The 19,244-nt window shown below is 40.2% G+C and overlaps 1 protein-coding gene and 1 long non-coding RNA gene across 4 annotated transcripts in view; both read right to left on the bottom strand.

Moving 5' to 3' along the window:
- gramd1ba (GRAM domain containing 1Ba) overlaps nucleotides 1-16,545 on the bottom strand; it is a 44,366-nt gene extending 27,821 nt beyond the window's left edge. For 2 of the 3 annotated variants that reach the window (XM_034098315.2, XM_034098318.2), the window contains exon 1: nucleotides 16,305-16,545. In XM_034098315.2, the coding sequence (XP_033954206.1) occupies nucleotides 16,305-16,327 (23 nt within the window). In that variant the 5' untranslated portion in view covers nucleotides 16,328-16,545. Of the gene's footprint in view, nucleotides 1-2,052; nucleotides 2,372-16,304 lie in introns of those variants that run through there. The other variant, XM_071205479.1, reaches the window with a different exon arrangement.
- LOC139435101 (uncharacterized) lies at nucleotides 12,421-14,108 on the bottom strand. The gene is made up of 3 exons (XR_011644375.1): nucleotides 14,073-14,108; nucleotides 13,660-13,756; nucleotides 12,421-13,373 (listed from the first exon to the last, which is right to left on the bottom strand). It is a non-coding gene; the product is annotated as an uncharacterized lncRNA (long non-coding RNA).
- Nucleotides 16,546-19,244: the final 2,699 nt, after the last annotated feature.

The following is a 19,244-nucleotide window of genomic DNA, read 5'->3' as shown; positions in this document are numbered from 1 at the left end:
GTGTGCCCCGATGGAAGGCTGACAGGCAGGTAGGCCATCCAATCGGATTGGTTGTACTTTTTACAGTATTACGGCTTCTACAGATGAAATTTTTTTATGGATTCTTTGTCAAAGCACTTCAGATATTCATTGCTATCGGGATGTTAAGAGCATTCCATGGAATATAACAAAAAGTGTATCTCGAGCCGTTTTCTGAAACTTAACTACCCCACCTTTAAGCTGATACAAAAAAGCAAAATATTGCATCTTCCAAAAAACGGATTAAAAACACCTCTTAAACGCAGAACACTACCACCCGCAATAAGAATAAAATGCTTCAAAAATTCAGAACACTTTAGTTTAAGGACAATTCAAATGTGCTATTTTGTTATGTATTAGTAAAATGGTATCTTCCAACAATTACAACATATGAAATTCTGACACAACTAACACCTGCAGCTATACACACAAGCTGCCTCTACTACAGCAACAGCATGAGGAATCTTTACTCCAATGTCCCAGTAAACTCTCCTACTTCTGACACAAATAACTAGCTGACCACATACACAAGACATTATCACAGTATTGCTTAACTAGTATTGATGAGCACATATACTACATATTATAGGCAACCATAGAGGTACTGTTACTGTAGTGCAGGTCTAAACAGCTACGCTAATACAAATACACAAACGGATGTATGGCTTTTATGGCAGTAATAAACCGTACGCACTGGCAAATGTTGGCATGCACCCCTAACTGTGCTGCCAAGTAAGTAACATGTCTGTGCTCGTACATATTCAGATTAGGACATTTGGCAGAAATTGACAAATAGGCGTCACTGCAAAACTCCATTTCCCAAAGATCAGTGCTAATAGCCATGTGAGGTTACAGTGCAGTGCTTAGTGTGTTCATAGAGTTTATGGTTTTCAATCCCAAATACAATTTCTTCCTGTTAAATATAAAATCCTTGCTGGCAGTTTGGAGGATTCTTCACATTGGCAGACAGGACCTGTATACTAAAAATACAAACATATAAATTCTCTCTGCCTACACTTATTTGCGAACATTTATACATTTCACATGGAGAACTGTACCAAGCGCATACAATTGGAAAATTGTAATCGACTCTGGAATTGTATTCTGCTAAGTGTTTGCACTGCAATGTCATAAGTGCAATGTCTTTAGTGAATCGGACCTTGAGATGGGGCAGATAGTGGTTTTCAATGATGCACAATTCATGGTGCTATCAGCGGAAGTAATCCATCCTTTGTGAATACGCTCCTCCTCAGTGTCTCACATTCGACCCATATTAAAGACTGGAAATAGCAGAATCAGTTATAGGAAGAATGAGATTCTCTTGGGGCTCATTCCTAGACCATTCCTAGAGCTTTTCATCTACCACCAGGAACATCATGGCTTCCCCATGTTTTCGCGGGAACTAACCAGGAGAACTGGGGCTGACCGATAAGCTCCTCCCCCTGCATTGCAGCCCCCAGGCAAAGGTCAAATAACAAACAGCACCGAGCTATAGAGGTCAATCTGGGCTTCCTGCAAACATTATGACATCAATAGTCACGTGTTAGCACATGCTGGGAGGCCAGTATTGACGACTGTCAGTTTCTACTTCACAGTGAACGCTGACTGACTACGGTAAGCTCTACAGTTATGTAATCCTTCATTTACTCTATAGACTTGTCGATAACAGAAGCCTCCAATCAGACTCAATCTTGCATTTTAGATCATCATGCTTTAACTGTGGGCACGTTGGGAAATAACAGCCTATATATTTTTGTATCTCATTTCAATGCATTCCCCGCTCGGTGCCGCTCAGACACCATGACAGATGACATTACATGATCATGCTGTGTGTGGGGTGGACATCACTGGATGTGGGCTTGTGCTTCGAACCTAGCCTAGCCATCGGATGCAGCGGACATGGTTGGATGTAAAATGGTGCAAGGTGACACACCCTCCCTCAGTAACACACGCACACACACACACACACTCCTGTAAGCACAGAGCAACAGGGACACAGGGATGCGGGAAAAGGCATTATATGGAGAGACCAACCTGGCAGCCATGGAGGAGCTCAGCCCACAGCATCAGACTACCTGCTTCATTCATCCATTCATTCAGACAGCAGAAGAGGAGGAGACAAGGAAGCAGAGAGAAGGAAGAGGAGGAGGAAGAGGAGGTGGAGGATGGGGCTGCCGCTGAGAATCCGTGCCAAAGCGTCCATGCAACGAGGGGTTGGTAGACAGACACGGCCCCTCCAAGAAATGCAGTTCAGAGGGATGAAGAGGCCAATTCTCTATGCTTCCTTTCTGTCTCCTTCCTTTCTTTTCCCTCTTTCACTCCCTGCAATGTGATTCAGAGGCTGCTGCTGCTGCTGCCGCCACTCTTTCACTAATCCCGCCCTCTCTGAGCCCCCCACTCCCCCCCTTCCAACCCACTATGCACGGATTGGATGCCAGAGCTTGATACCTGCTCCTGTTGCCGCTCTGCACAGTGGGCTTCAGCATCTTATCCACTCCCACTCCTCATTAATGCATGAGCTTCATGAATGAACGCTGATGACGAGGATTAACCCTCACTGTCACACCATTCTGTTGGCCCCTCCCCATTCACACATGCACACATAGGCTCTGACATCCATGAGAGGCACACACACTCTCATAATGTTCATCTGCTCCTTCTCTCCTACGGTGGCTGAGAGGTGCAATCGACAATTACAAAGTGTGAAACACTTTATCAAAGCTTGAGACACATTTACATTCTATAAAACAAATGTACATTTTATAATACAAATTTACATTTTATAAAACTAATTTACATTTTATAAAACAAATGTACATTTTATAAAACAAATGTACATTTTATAATACAAATTTACATTTTATAAAACTAATTTACATTTTATAATACAAATGTACATTTTATAAAACAAATGTATATTAGCAAAACACTTTTACCAAAGAAAAAACTATTTAACATTAACAAAAACAAACAACTGTCGAAACACTTTAACAAACTAGAGAATCGAACCGGAAAGGAAATGCCCATCATACCAGAAGTAACGTGCAAGTGATTGACACAAACGTACTGCCCCATGCCCCCGCCTCGACGTAAGAGAGACGTAAGCGGCGCCGCCTCTTAGCTCCGGAGTCTTGCTTCTAGACCGTCAATTTTTTTGGAGCTGGAAACGAACCGGATTCCGGAGCTAAGAGGCGGCGCCTCTGCGGTGTGAACAGGAAAAACCGGTACTTTTCAAGCTCCAGCTCCGAGCCGGAGCTGAAAACGTGTCGGTGTGAAAGAGGCATTACACACAGCGAAGGCTATAGCCACACACACACACACACACACACACACACACACACACACACACACACACACACACACACACACACACACACACACACACACACACACACACACACACACACACACACACACACACACACACACACACACACACACACACACACACACACACACACACACACACACACACACACACACACACACACACACACACATCAAACTGCCTGATTATTCCCCCTATTACTCGTTTTATGAAGGAGATGTCCGGTCCACAAGGCGCATGACGTGTGTGTTTGTGCTGTGCTCAGTTCCGCTCTGTGTGTGTGATCGGTGTGTTTGTAGGCCTATGTCCGAAACTGGCATTTGTTTTCAAATGACCAAGAACAGTAATTTACACACATCTGACCAACTCCATAGGTATATGTGGGTGTTCCCAAATAAAATCAATGTGTTTAATCTTAAAGGTGGGGTAGGTAAGTTTTAGAAACCAGCTCGAGATACACTTGTTGTTATATTCCATGGAATGATCTTAACATCCCGATAGCAATGAATATCTGAAGTGCTTTGACAAAAAATCCATAAAAAAACGTCATCTGTGGAAGCCGTAATACTGTAAAAAGTACAACCGGCTAAACGGATTGGTTGTACTTTTTACTGTCAGCCTTCCATCTCGTGTACGCACAAATGTATCTCGTGCCCTCATTGGGCGTGCATTACAGCAGTACTTCAATGACTCGCCAGCAACATGCGGCCACTTTCACCAGTCTGCTGACGTCATGTGCGCGTTCATGTGTGTAAGGAAGTCTGAAGGGGCGGATTCTTTTCGGCTGTGTACTTTCAAATTTTAGTGCACTCGAGCCGGTTTCTGAAATGTACCTACCCCACCTTTAATCTCGATGTAGGGCTCAGTGCTGCCGGAGTGCAGTGGAACACTGCAGTCAACTCAGCCGTCTCTCATGTTTGCTTTGTCAAATCAGCAGCTCTTCATTTGTGAGTGCGCGATTAATCGCGCCTTTACGGTAATCAACCGAGAAGCGTACAAGATTAAAATAATGCATGTTTTTGTGCTATATTTGCGATAAAAATAATTTGTACCATAAGTTCTTAATAAAACCGACACTATTTGACTCAGTCCTAGTTTGACTGCTACCAACAATAAATTGAAGTACTTTTACTGTGTACTTTTTCACAGGGTGCGAACTGGAGGGGAGCAGGGGGAGCTATAGCTCCCCTAGTGGTGACATGAGCTCCCCTGGGAACATGGTTTGTGAAATTTGGGGGGAGCTCTCTAAAATACTGATATGATGACCAAATAAATTCCATTTTGGGCATGTTTTTTTTTCAAAGGTGTAAAATAAGTGAAATAAAATTATATATTTAGAGTTTATGATTCATGAAAAAAGTGTCGCCTGCTTGTATGCTGCCCGCAGCTCCACCCACTACCCACTCACTCACAAGCTTGTTTAGTTAGCACTGCATGTTTACCAGGCATTGTTGCTGCTGCTGACATGTCGAAAAAAAAAAAAAACTTACCTTAGGCAATTTCTTTAAAAAGACGGCCAAACAACCTGATCAAGAAGACCAACCGAATGTAGCTGGTGGTAGCACATCGTACGTTGTGACTGCTGCTACAACAGAACCGAGAGAGGAGGGAGCTAACGTCAGTGCTAGTGCTAACTTGACAGCTAACGTTAACTTGGGGGCTGAAGAGACACAAGAAGACGAGCCAAGAGAAGCTAACTTGATGACTACAACTACCATACAGTAGTAGAGGTCGAAGGAGATGTGGAAGAAAATGATTATGATGCTACTGATGACCACTCCACCTGTTCTTCCTCCCTGCCTGCTGCTCGAGATGGGGGGGGCGAAGTTGCTGCGGTGGTCCCGCGGCCGCCGGCTGGCTGAACCAGCCAACAGTGGAGTGAGTGGATCACATTTTTGAGACATTTTAAGTTGATTTAATTAAACAGTCAAACGTTACATTGGTGGTCCGTGGATTACTTATTATCAAGTTGATCGAAGTTTGCGTAGCCCATACATGCTCGGGAAATCTGTTGACATGAACATGATCCATCGGGACGTTTCATGTAAATGTAGACCTGTGGCACCACCCCGTGTGCAACAGATTTTCCCTATGTCTGTGCTGTTGCTATTAATGCACGGATCAGCATTTACCCCCCCCCCCCCCCCCCCCCCGCAACAAAAAAATCCCGGCTCCCCCGGTGACCGTGGTATAGTTCGCACACTGCTTTTTCAGTTATTCTCTGTCAAACTTCCCTCCTGAGAACAAAATCATGCCACTTCTGCTATATTTCATGAGGAATAACATGATTTATAGCCATAAGTTCTTAATAAAATTGGTACTGTTGGACTCAGTACTTATTAGACTACAGCACAGCTGCTGCAGCACCCCCTGTTGGCGAGTGGTGTACATTTGAAAAACTGAGTGACCACCTAAATAAAAATGATTAAACTACATAAAATAGTTATGATTTTACTTAAAATAAAATTAGCTGTATACAGTAGCATATAGTCATAGTATATATTTGTATCAGTCAGGTGGCTTGAATTTATTTTCCAAATAAATAAAATCCGAGTCATCTAGGTCAGGGGTTCCCAAACTTTGCCATGCCAAGGACCCCCATATAGCATTATCCTCTGGCGGGGACCCCCCATGTTGCACTTTTTTTTTATTTAAATGATGAGTACATTATGATGAAAAATATGACAAATTAATCATACAGCTTAATACATTTTCTTAATATATATTTGTATTAATAATTAATAATCAGTTATTCTTCTAAAAAATGTTTGTATTTATCTTTTGTTTGTCATTCATTACATTGATTGTGTCTTCTGTTATAAACATTCTTAACACATTATTAAACAGTAATATCAACAGTAAACCTATTTTTAAAGCATTTTTAAAGTGATTTCTGTCTTTATAACATTATATAATTTTGAACAGTAATATGAACAATTAACATATATTTTTAGCATTTTGAAAGCTACTTATGCCTTAATAATATTATATATAATATTCAACAGTAATATTAACAATACACATATTTATATTCATATATATAAACATCAATATTTGCTACATTCGTGCTCTCATCCAGCTGCAGAGCGAAATATTCACTAGCTCTCACTTGCTCCAAAAGCTGAACAGATACTCAGTTTCACGCTCAGTAGAGGCAGCTCGATTCTGATTGGCTTGAAGGGCGGTCATGAGATTTAAAAACAATAAAATAAAATATTAATAAATAAAAAATATTAAAAGATTGGCATCAAAGGAGACACATAGATTGATAGATATGCAATTATTAATAACATCTAAAAAATTAAAAATGTAACTTTAAAAAAATATTTAGATTCCCCTTTCCCTCAAACTTTGCGTGACCCCCCTGGCGGCCCCCCGGGGGGTCGGGGCCCCCACTTTGAAAAACACTGATCTAGGTCGTAGGTCGTGGGAGAGTGACGTAATTGACGCGACACACACACACTGCAGAGTGACAACTTTCTAGAATGGCGCAAAAAAGGATTTTTTTTTTTTCAACAAACAACCCAATAAAAAGAGTGGACCACCAGCTACTTCTCAGCCCACCACCTCTACAACTAGAGTAATATGACACAGAAGAGACTGACACATCTGACTTTAATGCATGTCCATAGTAACATTTTGGACAATGTGTATGTATCTGCTCTAATGAGGGTCTTCATTAGTGCCACCCCAGGCTACATTTGGAGTTTTGTGAAGCCCCAACACAAGGTAAGAAGATATGTTTCCTTTAATGCTGCTGCCGCTGTGTAGTGTGTTGCCTTGTCAATCAGTTAAAATTGAATTCATAGTCTTATTAATATTGTAAATAATATTTTCTGACTATTTGTAATGTTATGTAGGTTTGTAAGACCCATAGTTAGCATGTGGGCATGTGCAGCTGTTGCTAAGTGATGTAGGTCTGTAATGGTTTATTAAGCCTAACAGGTGAATAGGGTAATTTTTTTTCACTTAAAGATATCAGCTAGAAATTTCTCCAGTTAATTACCTACAATGAGGCAATTGTTTCTTGTATTACAAGTTTTCTGAATATGCAAATGAACCAATCACATTAAATGTGCGCATATTTTAACACATTTCAGGAACCGAAATCTGAACTTTGGATAAAGCCAGGTTCAAAATTCTCGTTTCATTTTGTAGTCATATTAGTATCTAAGGCTTTTACAGAAGGGATTTTGGATATCTCTTTTTATCACTCCATAAATCAGAAAATACTGTCAACAGCCCTAAAATATAAAACATTTCGCCATGTTTCTAGGTATACAATCTTATATAATTCAGGCTATGAATGATATATGAACAAACCCTTCTGTAAAAGCCTTCATAATATTGATAGGAATATAACTGGAAGGTTTGGTGAATGTAAGTGCAACTGAAGTGGAAATTTCGGACTCAGAGTAGGAGAAAAAACTCATTTTGAGAAAACGACCTTTAAAGATTGCAGTGAGGCGCTAGCTAAACCCTCCTGTTCTTCGGATGACAGCTTGCGCATCGACGCACTCCGTGAAGGTATTTCATGTTCGGGGTCATTTGTTTTTTGTATAACCTTGCTTCGTGCAAGTGACAATTGTTGTTGTCTTTTTTTCGCCGTTCTTTTGCCATTTTGAGATTTACATTTCTAGCGGAAAGCTAACCAGGAAGTGTTTTAGCACACCACGTGACGCATCTGAACGAATCACGTTGTCAGAAGTTGACACCAGCCAATGAGATTTCGTTTCTTGGTTTAAGACCCCTGATACAAAGGAAATGACCATATTTGGATCCGATGAGATTGTGCAGGGGAGACGGAGCTTTCCAACGATATCTCTGTTGACATGGTGCACTTACTTTATGTTACGTTAGAATGCTAACTTTTGGTGAATTTAGGAGAAATATACAGACGCAAATAGACAAACTATAGTAAAATAAACACTTAAATGTGTATTTTGTACGTTTTCCTTCCAAAAGCCTGAAAGAAAACATGTTATGGAATCAAAATAGCACAACATCTCAAAATTGACCAGTGCATGAAAAACGATGTTTTTGCCTGCAGTGTCTCGCCTTTAACAAACAATATATGCGGCTCGTATCGCTGACAGCCGGGCCCGGCCCTGCACCGCCTTTTTTCTTTCTTTTTTAAGCGGCCCCCTCCCCACTTTTGGCAGCACCCCCTGAGCAAAATGACTTCCCGCGGCTTTTACTGTGTACTTTTTGAGTAATACTCTTTCAAACTCCCGTCCTGAATACAATCATTCATGTATTCTGCTATATTTTTGAGGGATACAAATATTTGTTACCATAAGTTCTACATGAAATTGATACTGTTGGACTCAGTACTTGGACTACTAACACAAGTACAAGTATTTGTACTTTTCGATACTTGGTTAAACTCCTGTCCTGAGTACAATAATTCATAGTTCATATACAATACAGGAATTATTTTACTCAGGACTTTGACCGAGTATTAATCAAAAAGTACAGAGTAGTTGATTGTACTTGTGCTAGTTGTCCAAATAGTACTTAATACTGACTGAGTCTAACAGTATCAATTACATGTAGAACTTTTTGCAAAAAATCACTTTATCCCTCATCAAATATAGCAGAATACATGAATGATTGTACTCAGGACGGGAGTTTGACAGAGTATTACTCAAAAAGTACACAGTAAAAGTACCTCATTGTATTTGTGGTTGTATTCTAACAAGTACTGAGTCCAACAGTACCAATTATATTAAGAACTTACGGCTAAAAATCATTTTATCCCTCATCAAATATAGCAGAAGTGGCATGATTTTGTTCTCAGGAGGGAAGTTTGACAGAGAATAACTGAAAAAGTACACAGTAAAAGTACTTCATTTTATTGTTGGTAGCAGTCAAACTAGGACTGAGTCAAATAGTGTCAGTTTTATTAAGAACTTATGGTACAAATAATTTGTATGGCGAATAAAGCAGAAAAAACATGCATTATTTTACTTTTGTACTAGCGTCAGTGCCGCTTCTCGTGATTACCGAAAAGGCCCAATTAAGTGCGCACTCAAAAATGAAGAGCTGCTGATTTGACCAAGGAAACGCGAGAGACGGCTGAGTTGACCGCAGTCCCGGAACGGACGGCAGTATCTTAATATCTTCTGAAAACAAATGCCGGAGTCACACACACACACCCTGGGGACCGGACATCTCCTTCATAAATAGAATAATAAGGCGTAATAATCGGGCACTTCTGTGTGTGTGTGTGTGTGTGTGTGTGTGTGTGTGTGTGTGTGTGTGTGTGTGTGTGTGTGTGTGTGTGTGTGTGTGTGTGTGTGTGTGTGTGTGTGTGTGTATGTATGTGTAGAGGTGTGTGTGGCTATAACGAAGCAGCCTGCAGTCGCTATTTAGCTGTCTAATGAAGGTAAACACAGCGAAGGCTGTGTTTAAGGCACAGCTCCACTTCCTACTTGGTGAACCTGTAACTTTCTTGTGTGCACGAGAACGTATCTCTTGCGCACGAGAAAGTATATCGTGATGAGCAAAACCATGTCACTTGGCCCAGGTGGTTTCCACAGAACGGACAAAACATGTTTAACGACCATAAACACACTCGTACCGTCCATAGGTACCGGCGGTCTATCCACCAAAACAAACTTCAGTTTGTGTCGATCACTTGCACGTCACTTCTGGTATGATGGGCATTCCCTTTCCGGTTTGATTCTCTCGTTTGTTAAAGTGTTTCGGGAAATGTTAAAGTGTTTCGCATCTTGTTAATTTGTTTTTGTTAATGTTAAATTGTTTTTTCTTTGGTAAGAGTGTTTTGCTAATGTAATTTTGTTTTATAAAATGTAAATTTGTTTTATAAAGTGTAAATTTGTCTCAAGCTTTGTTAAAGTGTTTCACACTTTGTAATTGTCGATTGCACCTCTCAGCCACCGTACTTTTCACATCTGACTCACTTAAATCTCACCTTTCAGTTTCTTATTTTGTAAAGCCGCCTTTACTCTATTTCTCATATCCTCCCTTTGCCATGCATAAACCTAAACAATCATCTCTTTAATCGAAAGACTTTTGTGTTCATTATATTGGCAATGGGCAATATTAAAACACCTTGAGATGCATTCAATGATTAATCCAGTTCCACGAGCCAGTAAACCCACAATACAAAATAAGTGAGTCAGGTTGGTATAATAATAGGGATCAGAATCAATCATTTTGGAATTCAATTAATAAAATAAACACAAATTTAAAAATAGATATTTCTATTAGGAAAGTAGTTAGAATAAATATAAAAATAAAGATAATTAGATAAACACAAGATGTTACAGTGAAATTTGCAGTGAAATAAAATAGAATAACATAGAAAACAGTTATTTAAATAAGTCAAAGTCAACTTTATTGTCAATCTTCCAGAGAGATCGAAATACCGTTTCCCACAATCCCGAATATAACAATAAAAATATGTACAAAAATAAGTATAAGCTTAAGAATTTAAATGTTAAATGTGCTCACTGTACTACAATATATGTGCATTACAATGAATACAATGATTTAGTATTATCAAGGCGACCTGACAGCGGTCCAACCTTTTAAGTGAAACAAGTCTGCTTTGGAGACACGCATACCATTTATGTATTACTCCAGCACAGGAAGTCACTTATCTTACTGCTTTAGTCATCTCTCCTATTCTATCTAATTGTGCATTGCCTGCAGAGAGTGAGAGAAACACTGACCTCTGGCTGACCCACAGCACAACTTCACCTGATTCACCATCGTATTGTCTGGATTTATTATTGGAAGTATTTATTTATTGAAATAAACATAGTTATTCATAGCTATGTAGACATCATCTGTGATAGAGTTTATTCATTCATAATGTCTGAACAATCTGATTTGAAATCATAACATATGAACATTACTTTGAAAAATAAAATGTTTGCATTCATATATGCAGATGTTATTCATGAATACAAATAACACTGATTACTTTTGTATGTTTGTGAAGTGCTCCCTGCCAGCTAATAATGGTGCTGAATTAGTACTGTCATCTTTACAGTGCAGAGCTCCGTCCTGTGCTTGCATCCGATCCCATTCTGTCGAGTAACCCAGATTCTTCATATCCCTCGGGACAGATCCTTATGATATGGCCTGAGACAGAGGCAGCCAATTGCAACCTTGTGTACCGCCCACTGAGCCATGTAACAGCCAATCACAGAGGGCCTCACTGCTGAGTTGTTTGAGATGCAGCCAATGGAGGTTGCCGTCAGTAAAAGATGGACAGTGATTTCAGGAGGTAAAGGCAGAAGCTGTGAGTATCACTCAGGACTCAATGGACACATCTACTTGTATAAAAGGCAGGAGCCAGGGAAGGGCTTATATGTATGTGAAGATCAAACAGGATCAAAGCGAGCATTTGTCATCATGAAATGAGGCCATTAGATCCGAATAACTGATATTTTAACACAAGTGAAGACAACCACCAAACAATGTTTCAAATGTAAAGACTTCACAATGCTAAAGCAACTTTTTAAATGTCATGGTTTAGGATAGTGGATGGGGCTCAATATATAATATGTATATAATATATTCTCTCCTCTTCTTGTCTCTTCGTTTCCTTTTTTCTCCTTTAGTTTTGTTATTAGGCGTTGGTTACGTTTTAGAAAATACTTTTTGTTTTGTAAATACTTTTATATATGTAATAATTATAATAATAATCTAATAATAATTTCCTTTTATTATGCTTCCTTTTCTTCCTTTCCTATTTTGATATATGTATTATAATATACTTTATTATTATATTTCTATATTATGTGTAAGTATTATTTATATTTGTAAATGCTTTTGTTATGTAAATGATTTTGCAATGTGAAAAATGATACATAAATATATAATTAAAAACAATGACAAAATAATAAAAATATGATATCCATCTAGTCTATCTATAATAATTAGTCATAATACAACAATAAGTCTTATAATTAGCACAATAAACCACCCTCAACTTTTGTAAAACGTCTTTGTATGTCTTGAAAAGTGCTTTATAAATTACATGTATTATCACATTACATTACATGTTAGACGCTTTTATCCAAAGCGACTTACATACTCAATACTGTGGGCAATCCCACACACAGGAGCACTTTGGGGTGAAGTGTCTCAGGGACACAACGACATGCTGACTGCAGCGGGGTTTGAACCCTGATCCGAACACCAACAACCCACTGCAACACACCTCCTCCTTATTATTATTAATTAGTAGACATTCATATATGGTCCAGGATTCTTCCCTTATGTTTTCAGCAGTGTTGAAGGCTGGTGCTGCTCCAGGGACCGGATCAGGAAGACTCCTTGAAGCCCTTCACATCAGAGCATCCTCTGACCTGATGGGGTTGTTGTGTCTGCAGTACGCAGCATCAATGCTCAGCCATGATTAGTAGGTGAAGCTTTCTTTAGCAGGAGCACGTTTAGTGCTGTTTGAGAGACTGTTGCCCACTCGTTTGTTCCTTTCTGGAAACCAACACGATTGTCCACCTGTACCCACTCCAGAGATGCAATCAGGGAGGCATCCGTTCAAACAGGAGCTCTTATCCACAGTCAGGGCCGTATCCAGGATTTCCTAAATACCGAGGTCCAAATATGTTAGGGGGGTTCGGGGGATACGCCCCGAGATTTGGGGGACTTTCATGATCTAGTTAGGTGCTTTTTAAGTCCTGTGGGGGGTCACACATTGGATAATATATTGATTTCAAACCATGTCAGTGAGCTGACAATGTCAGCATAAATTATTTTTGAAAGTGTGATACATAAGAATCAGTTGATTGTTACTATTAATGATCTGGACATGCAGAAGAGGCTAACATGATCACAACACATTGTTAACATTCATTTTCCATGTCTCTCTCCTTTCCATAACCTGCAGCCTCTCTTCCATCTTCTTTAGTCCCTCTGTCTTCTTCCTTTTCTTTACTCTCTCTGTCCTCTACTCTTTCTCTTTGTTCAATCTCTCCCTCGTTGTTCACTTTTTGCTCCTCCTCACTTGTCGCCTCCTCACTTGTCGCTCCTGCCAGTGAATTAAAAGCAATTCAGCCATTTAGTTCATTTCACTTGTTTGTTTGCATTCTTTTTTTTTTAATCTGTTTTGTTTGATTCTCAAAAGAGAACAAAGATGTAAGCAAATTGTGTTTTATACAATTGTATGTTATTATGACATCATAACTGCAATAGATGTATGTTGTTTTACAATGATGCCTATTGTCTATATTGTAAATGAAGACTATTGTTATAGATGTATAGAGAGAGATAGATAGATGGGGTTATTAAGCCTACATTCTTTTGTGTGACTGTACCTGCAGTTCCTCCCTGACTTCCATCTCTCTCTCTCTGCCTGTCCTGTCTCTTCCTTACCAAAGCTGAGCTTCGACTGACGTAGTCTTTTCATTATATCTGAGTCAGTGTACAAAGAAAACAATACAATGTTATATCTCCAATATTTTACTCAAATTGAAATGAAAGAAAAGCATTACAACGTTTGTTAAAAGGTAATCCTTCTGACATTGGATGAATGTAATTAACTGTAGCTCTCTAGCTAGTTTATTCACGCAATGTAAACCAAAGTATAGCCTATAGCTGCAATATAAGTTAGTGTGCATGTTGTCGGACGTCCACTGACTAACGTAGAGCGTTCACACAGGATCTGCTGCTCATATGATGTCCTGAGGAACAGAAACACAAGCAGCCCGCTGGACTCAGATCTAGATACCTCATCACTCCTCTGCTGCTCCGGTTCAAGTCCGAGCTGCGGTTGTTTGTTGATACATGTCATCTTCTTCTGTTTGCTTTAACCGAGGCTACGTACTTATGCAGCGCCCCCATCGTCAGTAAATGGAAGTACTACAAAGAACCCCGTTTAGTGCAATTATTTCACAAGTTTAGTTATATACACAGCTCGAAAAAAATTACCGAGGTCCGGACCTCGGTGACCTCAATGGTGGATACGGCCATGTCCACAGTAGGCAAGATTCTTATTATTGTTGTCTTTCATTAATATCACAGATTGCTTAAATAGAGATTTTTAAATGCTTTAGTACCCTTTTGTATTTCATATCCTAGCAAGTCCTTACACACTGAGGAAAAAAGGATAATTCATATTATATACTTGAGCTTACTGCATATACTGTATTGTTTGTCAGGATTTCAAGATGAATCAATAATGTCATATTTTCTTTGCTCCTACAGCCAGCACAACGGTGTGTTCAATATCCATCAGCAAGATAGAGACCGAATGGCACGATGTACATTCAATAGGTTTCATCTGCCCCAGTTATCACCATGACAGAGGGGTCATCACTACAGCTTCTGTATCTATTATGATAGCCTGCAGCCATGATCACGATGTAGGACAGCGTTAACATGCTTCCAGGCAGCATGCTGGCTAGCCATGGGGCCTTTTGGGCCAAATCAGCAAGAAACAGTCCTGTCCTCCTGCTAATCCTTCACAAAGGAAGACAAAGGCCATACAGTACTTTGATGCGCATGAGCTTGGAACTCTGTAGGATTTGAAAAGTTATGTTGTGTTAGTGAGCGACCATCACTTGTTAAATGTGATGCTCTCTAATAATATAGAGACAAGCAGGAGACAACGTGTGACTTACACGGCTCTTACGCTTTTAAAGCAACTTTGAGATTTTAACAGTGTGAGGGGCACAAAGGCCATGGTGGCCGGAGGACGGACAATTATGTGTGGGGCCTCATGGCCACACCGAGGGGCAACGACGGCCATGGCCGCTGTGAAAATCCTATTATACATCCATCATACAGCCCACTGTGCATGTATGTCATTTCCTGTTTAGAGCCGCTCCAGGTGGTAATAATACTGTGTCTGCTAGCTAATTCTGGTGCTGTTTTTCTGTGCTCCAACATCTCTGCAGATTCGGTCTTCTTTGTTCATATCGACACATTTCCTTTTTATTGTCAGCACAAAACACTCCTTCCTGCTGCTCATGCTTAACAAACCCTGGGGCCACTGTTCTCTATATCATCATATTTCTAGGTGACTTTGATCGACTTTTGAGCTGTGTTGATGAGGTACAATGACGACCAGCTGTCCCAAAGGATCCTTTCTTAGTTAGACAGGAAATGCTGCCTTTTAATGTGTGTATCTTTTTTGCACACACACACTTTCTAATGTTACCAGGCTAAGGGCAGCTGTTACTGAGCGCTATGGGGTTACTTGTGATGTCGTAATGTCATTTCAGGACTAGAGCCTTAACAACTCGTTTTGATCAGTTGACCAGGGCAACAATGCTGTTCACGTTGACAGCTCGATTCTATTACCAGCCGGTACATCTGTTACTTTCCATTAGCAAGTTATCAGAATCTGTTTTTTCCAAAGAATAATTTCAGAGGACACAGGGTTGTGTAAAAACTCTGATCTCAGCTTACCTGTCTGTACGTCACATGCTTTTGGTTTAATTGTAAAATTACATTGAGATTAAATAACAATCATATATAACAACAACATTTGTTTTAGAAAATTGAGCTGCAGAAAACGTGTTAGTTTGAGGTAAATTAACATTATACTGCACCATTATATTAAAGTAAAATGTCTGGCAGGTTGCTCTTCATCATGTCACTTTGGTGGGAAAGGGTTTCTATGCCCTCCTAAATGTAGCCATTTCAGTAGATGCACACGTCCTGGCTGGAGAGCAGTGTAGTGCCACTGTTGCTAGCTGCTAGCATGGAAGCTGCAGTGAATGAATGAAAGCTGTCCTTCTACTTTCCCTGCAGACAGACATATGTTCATGCATGTGCACCCAGACGCTGGGTGTTTCTGCTGCAATACACACCAGACTAAGATGACTATATCAGGACACCATTAATAACCTATACGAATATCCTCTTTTGCATTATTTCCACTTTAACTTCAGCATCTAGCAACTTGCAGTGATGTGCACGCATGCACATTCAGAAAAGAGTATATCAGCAGTCTTACCAGGTAAGCTTGAAGACTTTCATCAGTGCAGAAAAAGCTGTCCCTAAGCCATCACCTGTTCTCCCCCCTCAGTCTGTCAGTCATTCCACACCATGTTGTATTGATGTTGTTGAGGGGAGCTGGCAGAAGGGGATAGGTGTTAAGTCCTGGGGCTGGGGGCTTGCAGCAGCTCCCATCGAGGCAGATAGAATACCAAAAAGCCCAGTGCTGCTGTAACGTCAGCCAGCAGCCTCGTCCTGCTGCTCTCAGCCATCGGAGTGTGTGCGAGAGGTGAGCACGGAACGGAAGTGTGTGAGGAGTGTGCGCATGTCTGTGTGCCCAAGGTGAGTGTGTGTGTGTGTGTGTGTGTGTGTGTGTGTGTGTGTGTGTGTGTGTGTGTGTGTGTGTGTGTGTGTGTGTGTGTGTGAGTGTGTGTGAGTGTGCAGCAGCAGTAGCAGCAACTGTTCACGTGCACTCTCCCCTATGCAGCAGTCTCTCTGCAGATGAAGGCATTTGCCATGCAAACATAGAGAAATGGCCATGCTTTGTTTCTCCCTCAGCCAAGCATTTTCCCCATTCCCTTCCCTTCCCTTCGATTAACAGAACACCAGTTCCACTCTGCCAAGGTCTCTCCATTTCTTTATGTCCCTTGCTCTCCCTCATTGTGGCATGCACACATACACACTATGCTCACAGGGATTCATGTCTGTGTTGTTGCAGCTGGCCCTCTATACTCCTAATACGTGTTTGTCTCTGTGTGTGTGAGAGAGAGAGAGAGAGAGAGAGAGAGAGAGAGAGAGAGAGAGAGAGAGAGAGAGAGAGAGAGAGAGAGAGAGAGAGAGAGAGAGAGTGTGTGTGTGTGTGTGACTCAAGAGATGGGCCAAGTTTTGGTCAAAGATTATGAAGTATGAATCTTGGAAGATAACTTTAGAGCAGTGTTTCTCAAACTTTTTCATACCAAGGACCACTTAACCAATACAAAAACACTCGCGGACCACCTAACTCCACAAATATCAAAAAACAGATTACAAATCGCCTGAAAATGGTACGAAACTTAACCTCACTCCATTGCGGAGATATTCCCGCGAGAGTGCGGAAAACTTAAATCAGGGTTCTTACACCTTTTCCAAAGTCAAATTCAAGCACTTTTCAAGCATTTTCAAGGTGCATTTTCCAGCTTTCCAAGCATCTTACAGCTGTTGTACATTACATATTTATATACACATACTCAAATGATTATTTCCCTACCTCACATTAAATCAGATGTTCTGTATGCTATAAACAACCAAATGTGTGTTTTGTGATAGCATTCTACACGAGGATGAAAAATTAAAGAAAAGAAAACTAAGTTTAATATTTCAAAATTAGTGACCTGTACATAGACTGGGCCTCCCATATAACCTGGCTGAGCCGATATACAACAATCAGCCAAATAACTTTTCAATACATTATTGATTCATTGTTGGTAGTGAACGCAAGTCAGAGGTACATGGTGTACTTCTACTCCACTGCAGTTCAGAGGTACATGGTGTACTTCTACTCCACTGCAGTTCAGAGGTACATGGTGTACTTCTACTTATCTACAGTTCAGAGGTACATGGTGTACTTCTACTCCACTACAGTTCAGAGGTACATGGTGTACTTCTACTCCTCTACAGTTCAGAGGTACATGGTGTACTTCTACTCCTCTACAGTTCAGAGGTACATGGTGTACTTCTACTCCTCTACAGTTCAGAGGTACATGGTGTACTTCTACTGCACAACAGTTCAGAGGTACATGGTGTACTTCTACTCCACTACAGTTCAGAGGTACATGGTGTACTTTCCTCCACTACATGTATTTAATCCCTTTAGTTACTTCACAGATGAATGATGTGAAATCTAATCAAGTGTTGAATCAGACTTTAGTTCCACCTGGAGTAAATCCACCAGCTACCCTGCAGTCTACAAAGTACTTCAGACTAGCTGCACCTTCACCAGCTACCCTGCAGTCTACAAAGTACTTCAGACTAGCTGCACCTTCACCAGCTACCCTGCAGTCTACAAAGTACTTCAGACTCGCTGCACCTTCACCAGCTCTGAGAACACTTTCATGATCAATCATTATAAAACATATCATACATATTATTCTGAAATGGACCAATCTGCACAACGACTACTTTTACTGTCTTTCACTATATTTTGATGAGAATACTTTTCTATTTTCACTTGAGGAACATTTTGAATGCAGGACTTTTACTGTAACAGAGTATTCCTACACTCTGGTACTTCTACTTTTACTAAGTACAAGATCTGAGTACTTCTACTTTTACTCAAGTACAAGATCTGAGTACTTCTACTTTTACTCAAGTACAAGACCTGAGTACTTCTACTTTTACTCAAGTACAAGACCTGAGTACTTCTACTTTTACTCAAGTACACGATCTGAGTACTTCTACTTTTACTCAAGTACAAGATCTGAGTACTTATCCACCTCTGGTAGTGTATTAGCCTGAATTGTTGCCACAAAATCACGCAGAGCTGCATACAAATAGACTCACAATGGTAACAAGTGGAAAATAATATTTACAAATGTGTCCAATGATTCTAGGTAATGCTGACTACTCAAGACTCCTGACTTAGACATCTGCAAAGGAAGACTGTGTTCATTCTACAATTACATGGGATTAAAGCAACATGTAGTTTTAATTGAATAATACTTCAATTTTATATAAAAGACAGTTTGTTTTCATGTTTTCAAATAAACAAAGTATTGGCTTTCAGAATATTAAACTTGTTTCGGCAAATTCAGATGATAAATACAACTTTGAAGCTTCGGCATGATTACAAGCGGAGAACGGACTAATGTAACGTCACAGCAAGCATAACAACAGCCGGTGTTTCTCGTGAGTGTTTCCCCGGTGCACAAACGCAATAATACACAAACACACTCGCGAGCTTCCCCGAGACCAGTAATACAAA

Source organism: Pseudochaenichthys georgianus, chromosome 14 (assembly GCF_902827115.2).
Source record: "Pseudochaenichthys georgianus chromosome 14, fPseGeo1.2, whole genome shotgun sequence".
In the NCBI taxonomy this organism is placed as follows: domain Eukaryota; kingdom Metazoa; phylum Chordata; class Actinopteri; order Perciformes; family Channichthyidae; genus Pseudochaenichthys; species Pseudochaenichthys georgianus.
Note: the sequence above shows the minus strand (reverse complement) of the source record. Positions and strands in the feature narration are given on the sequence as shown.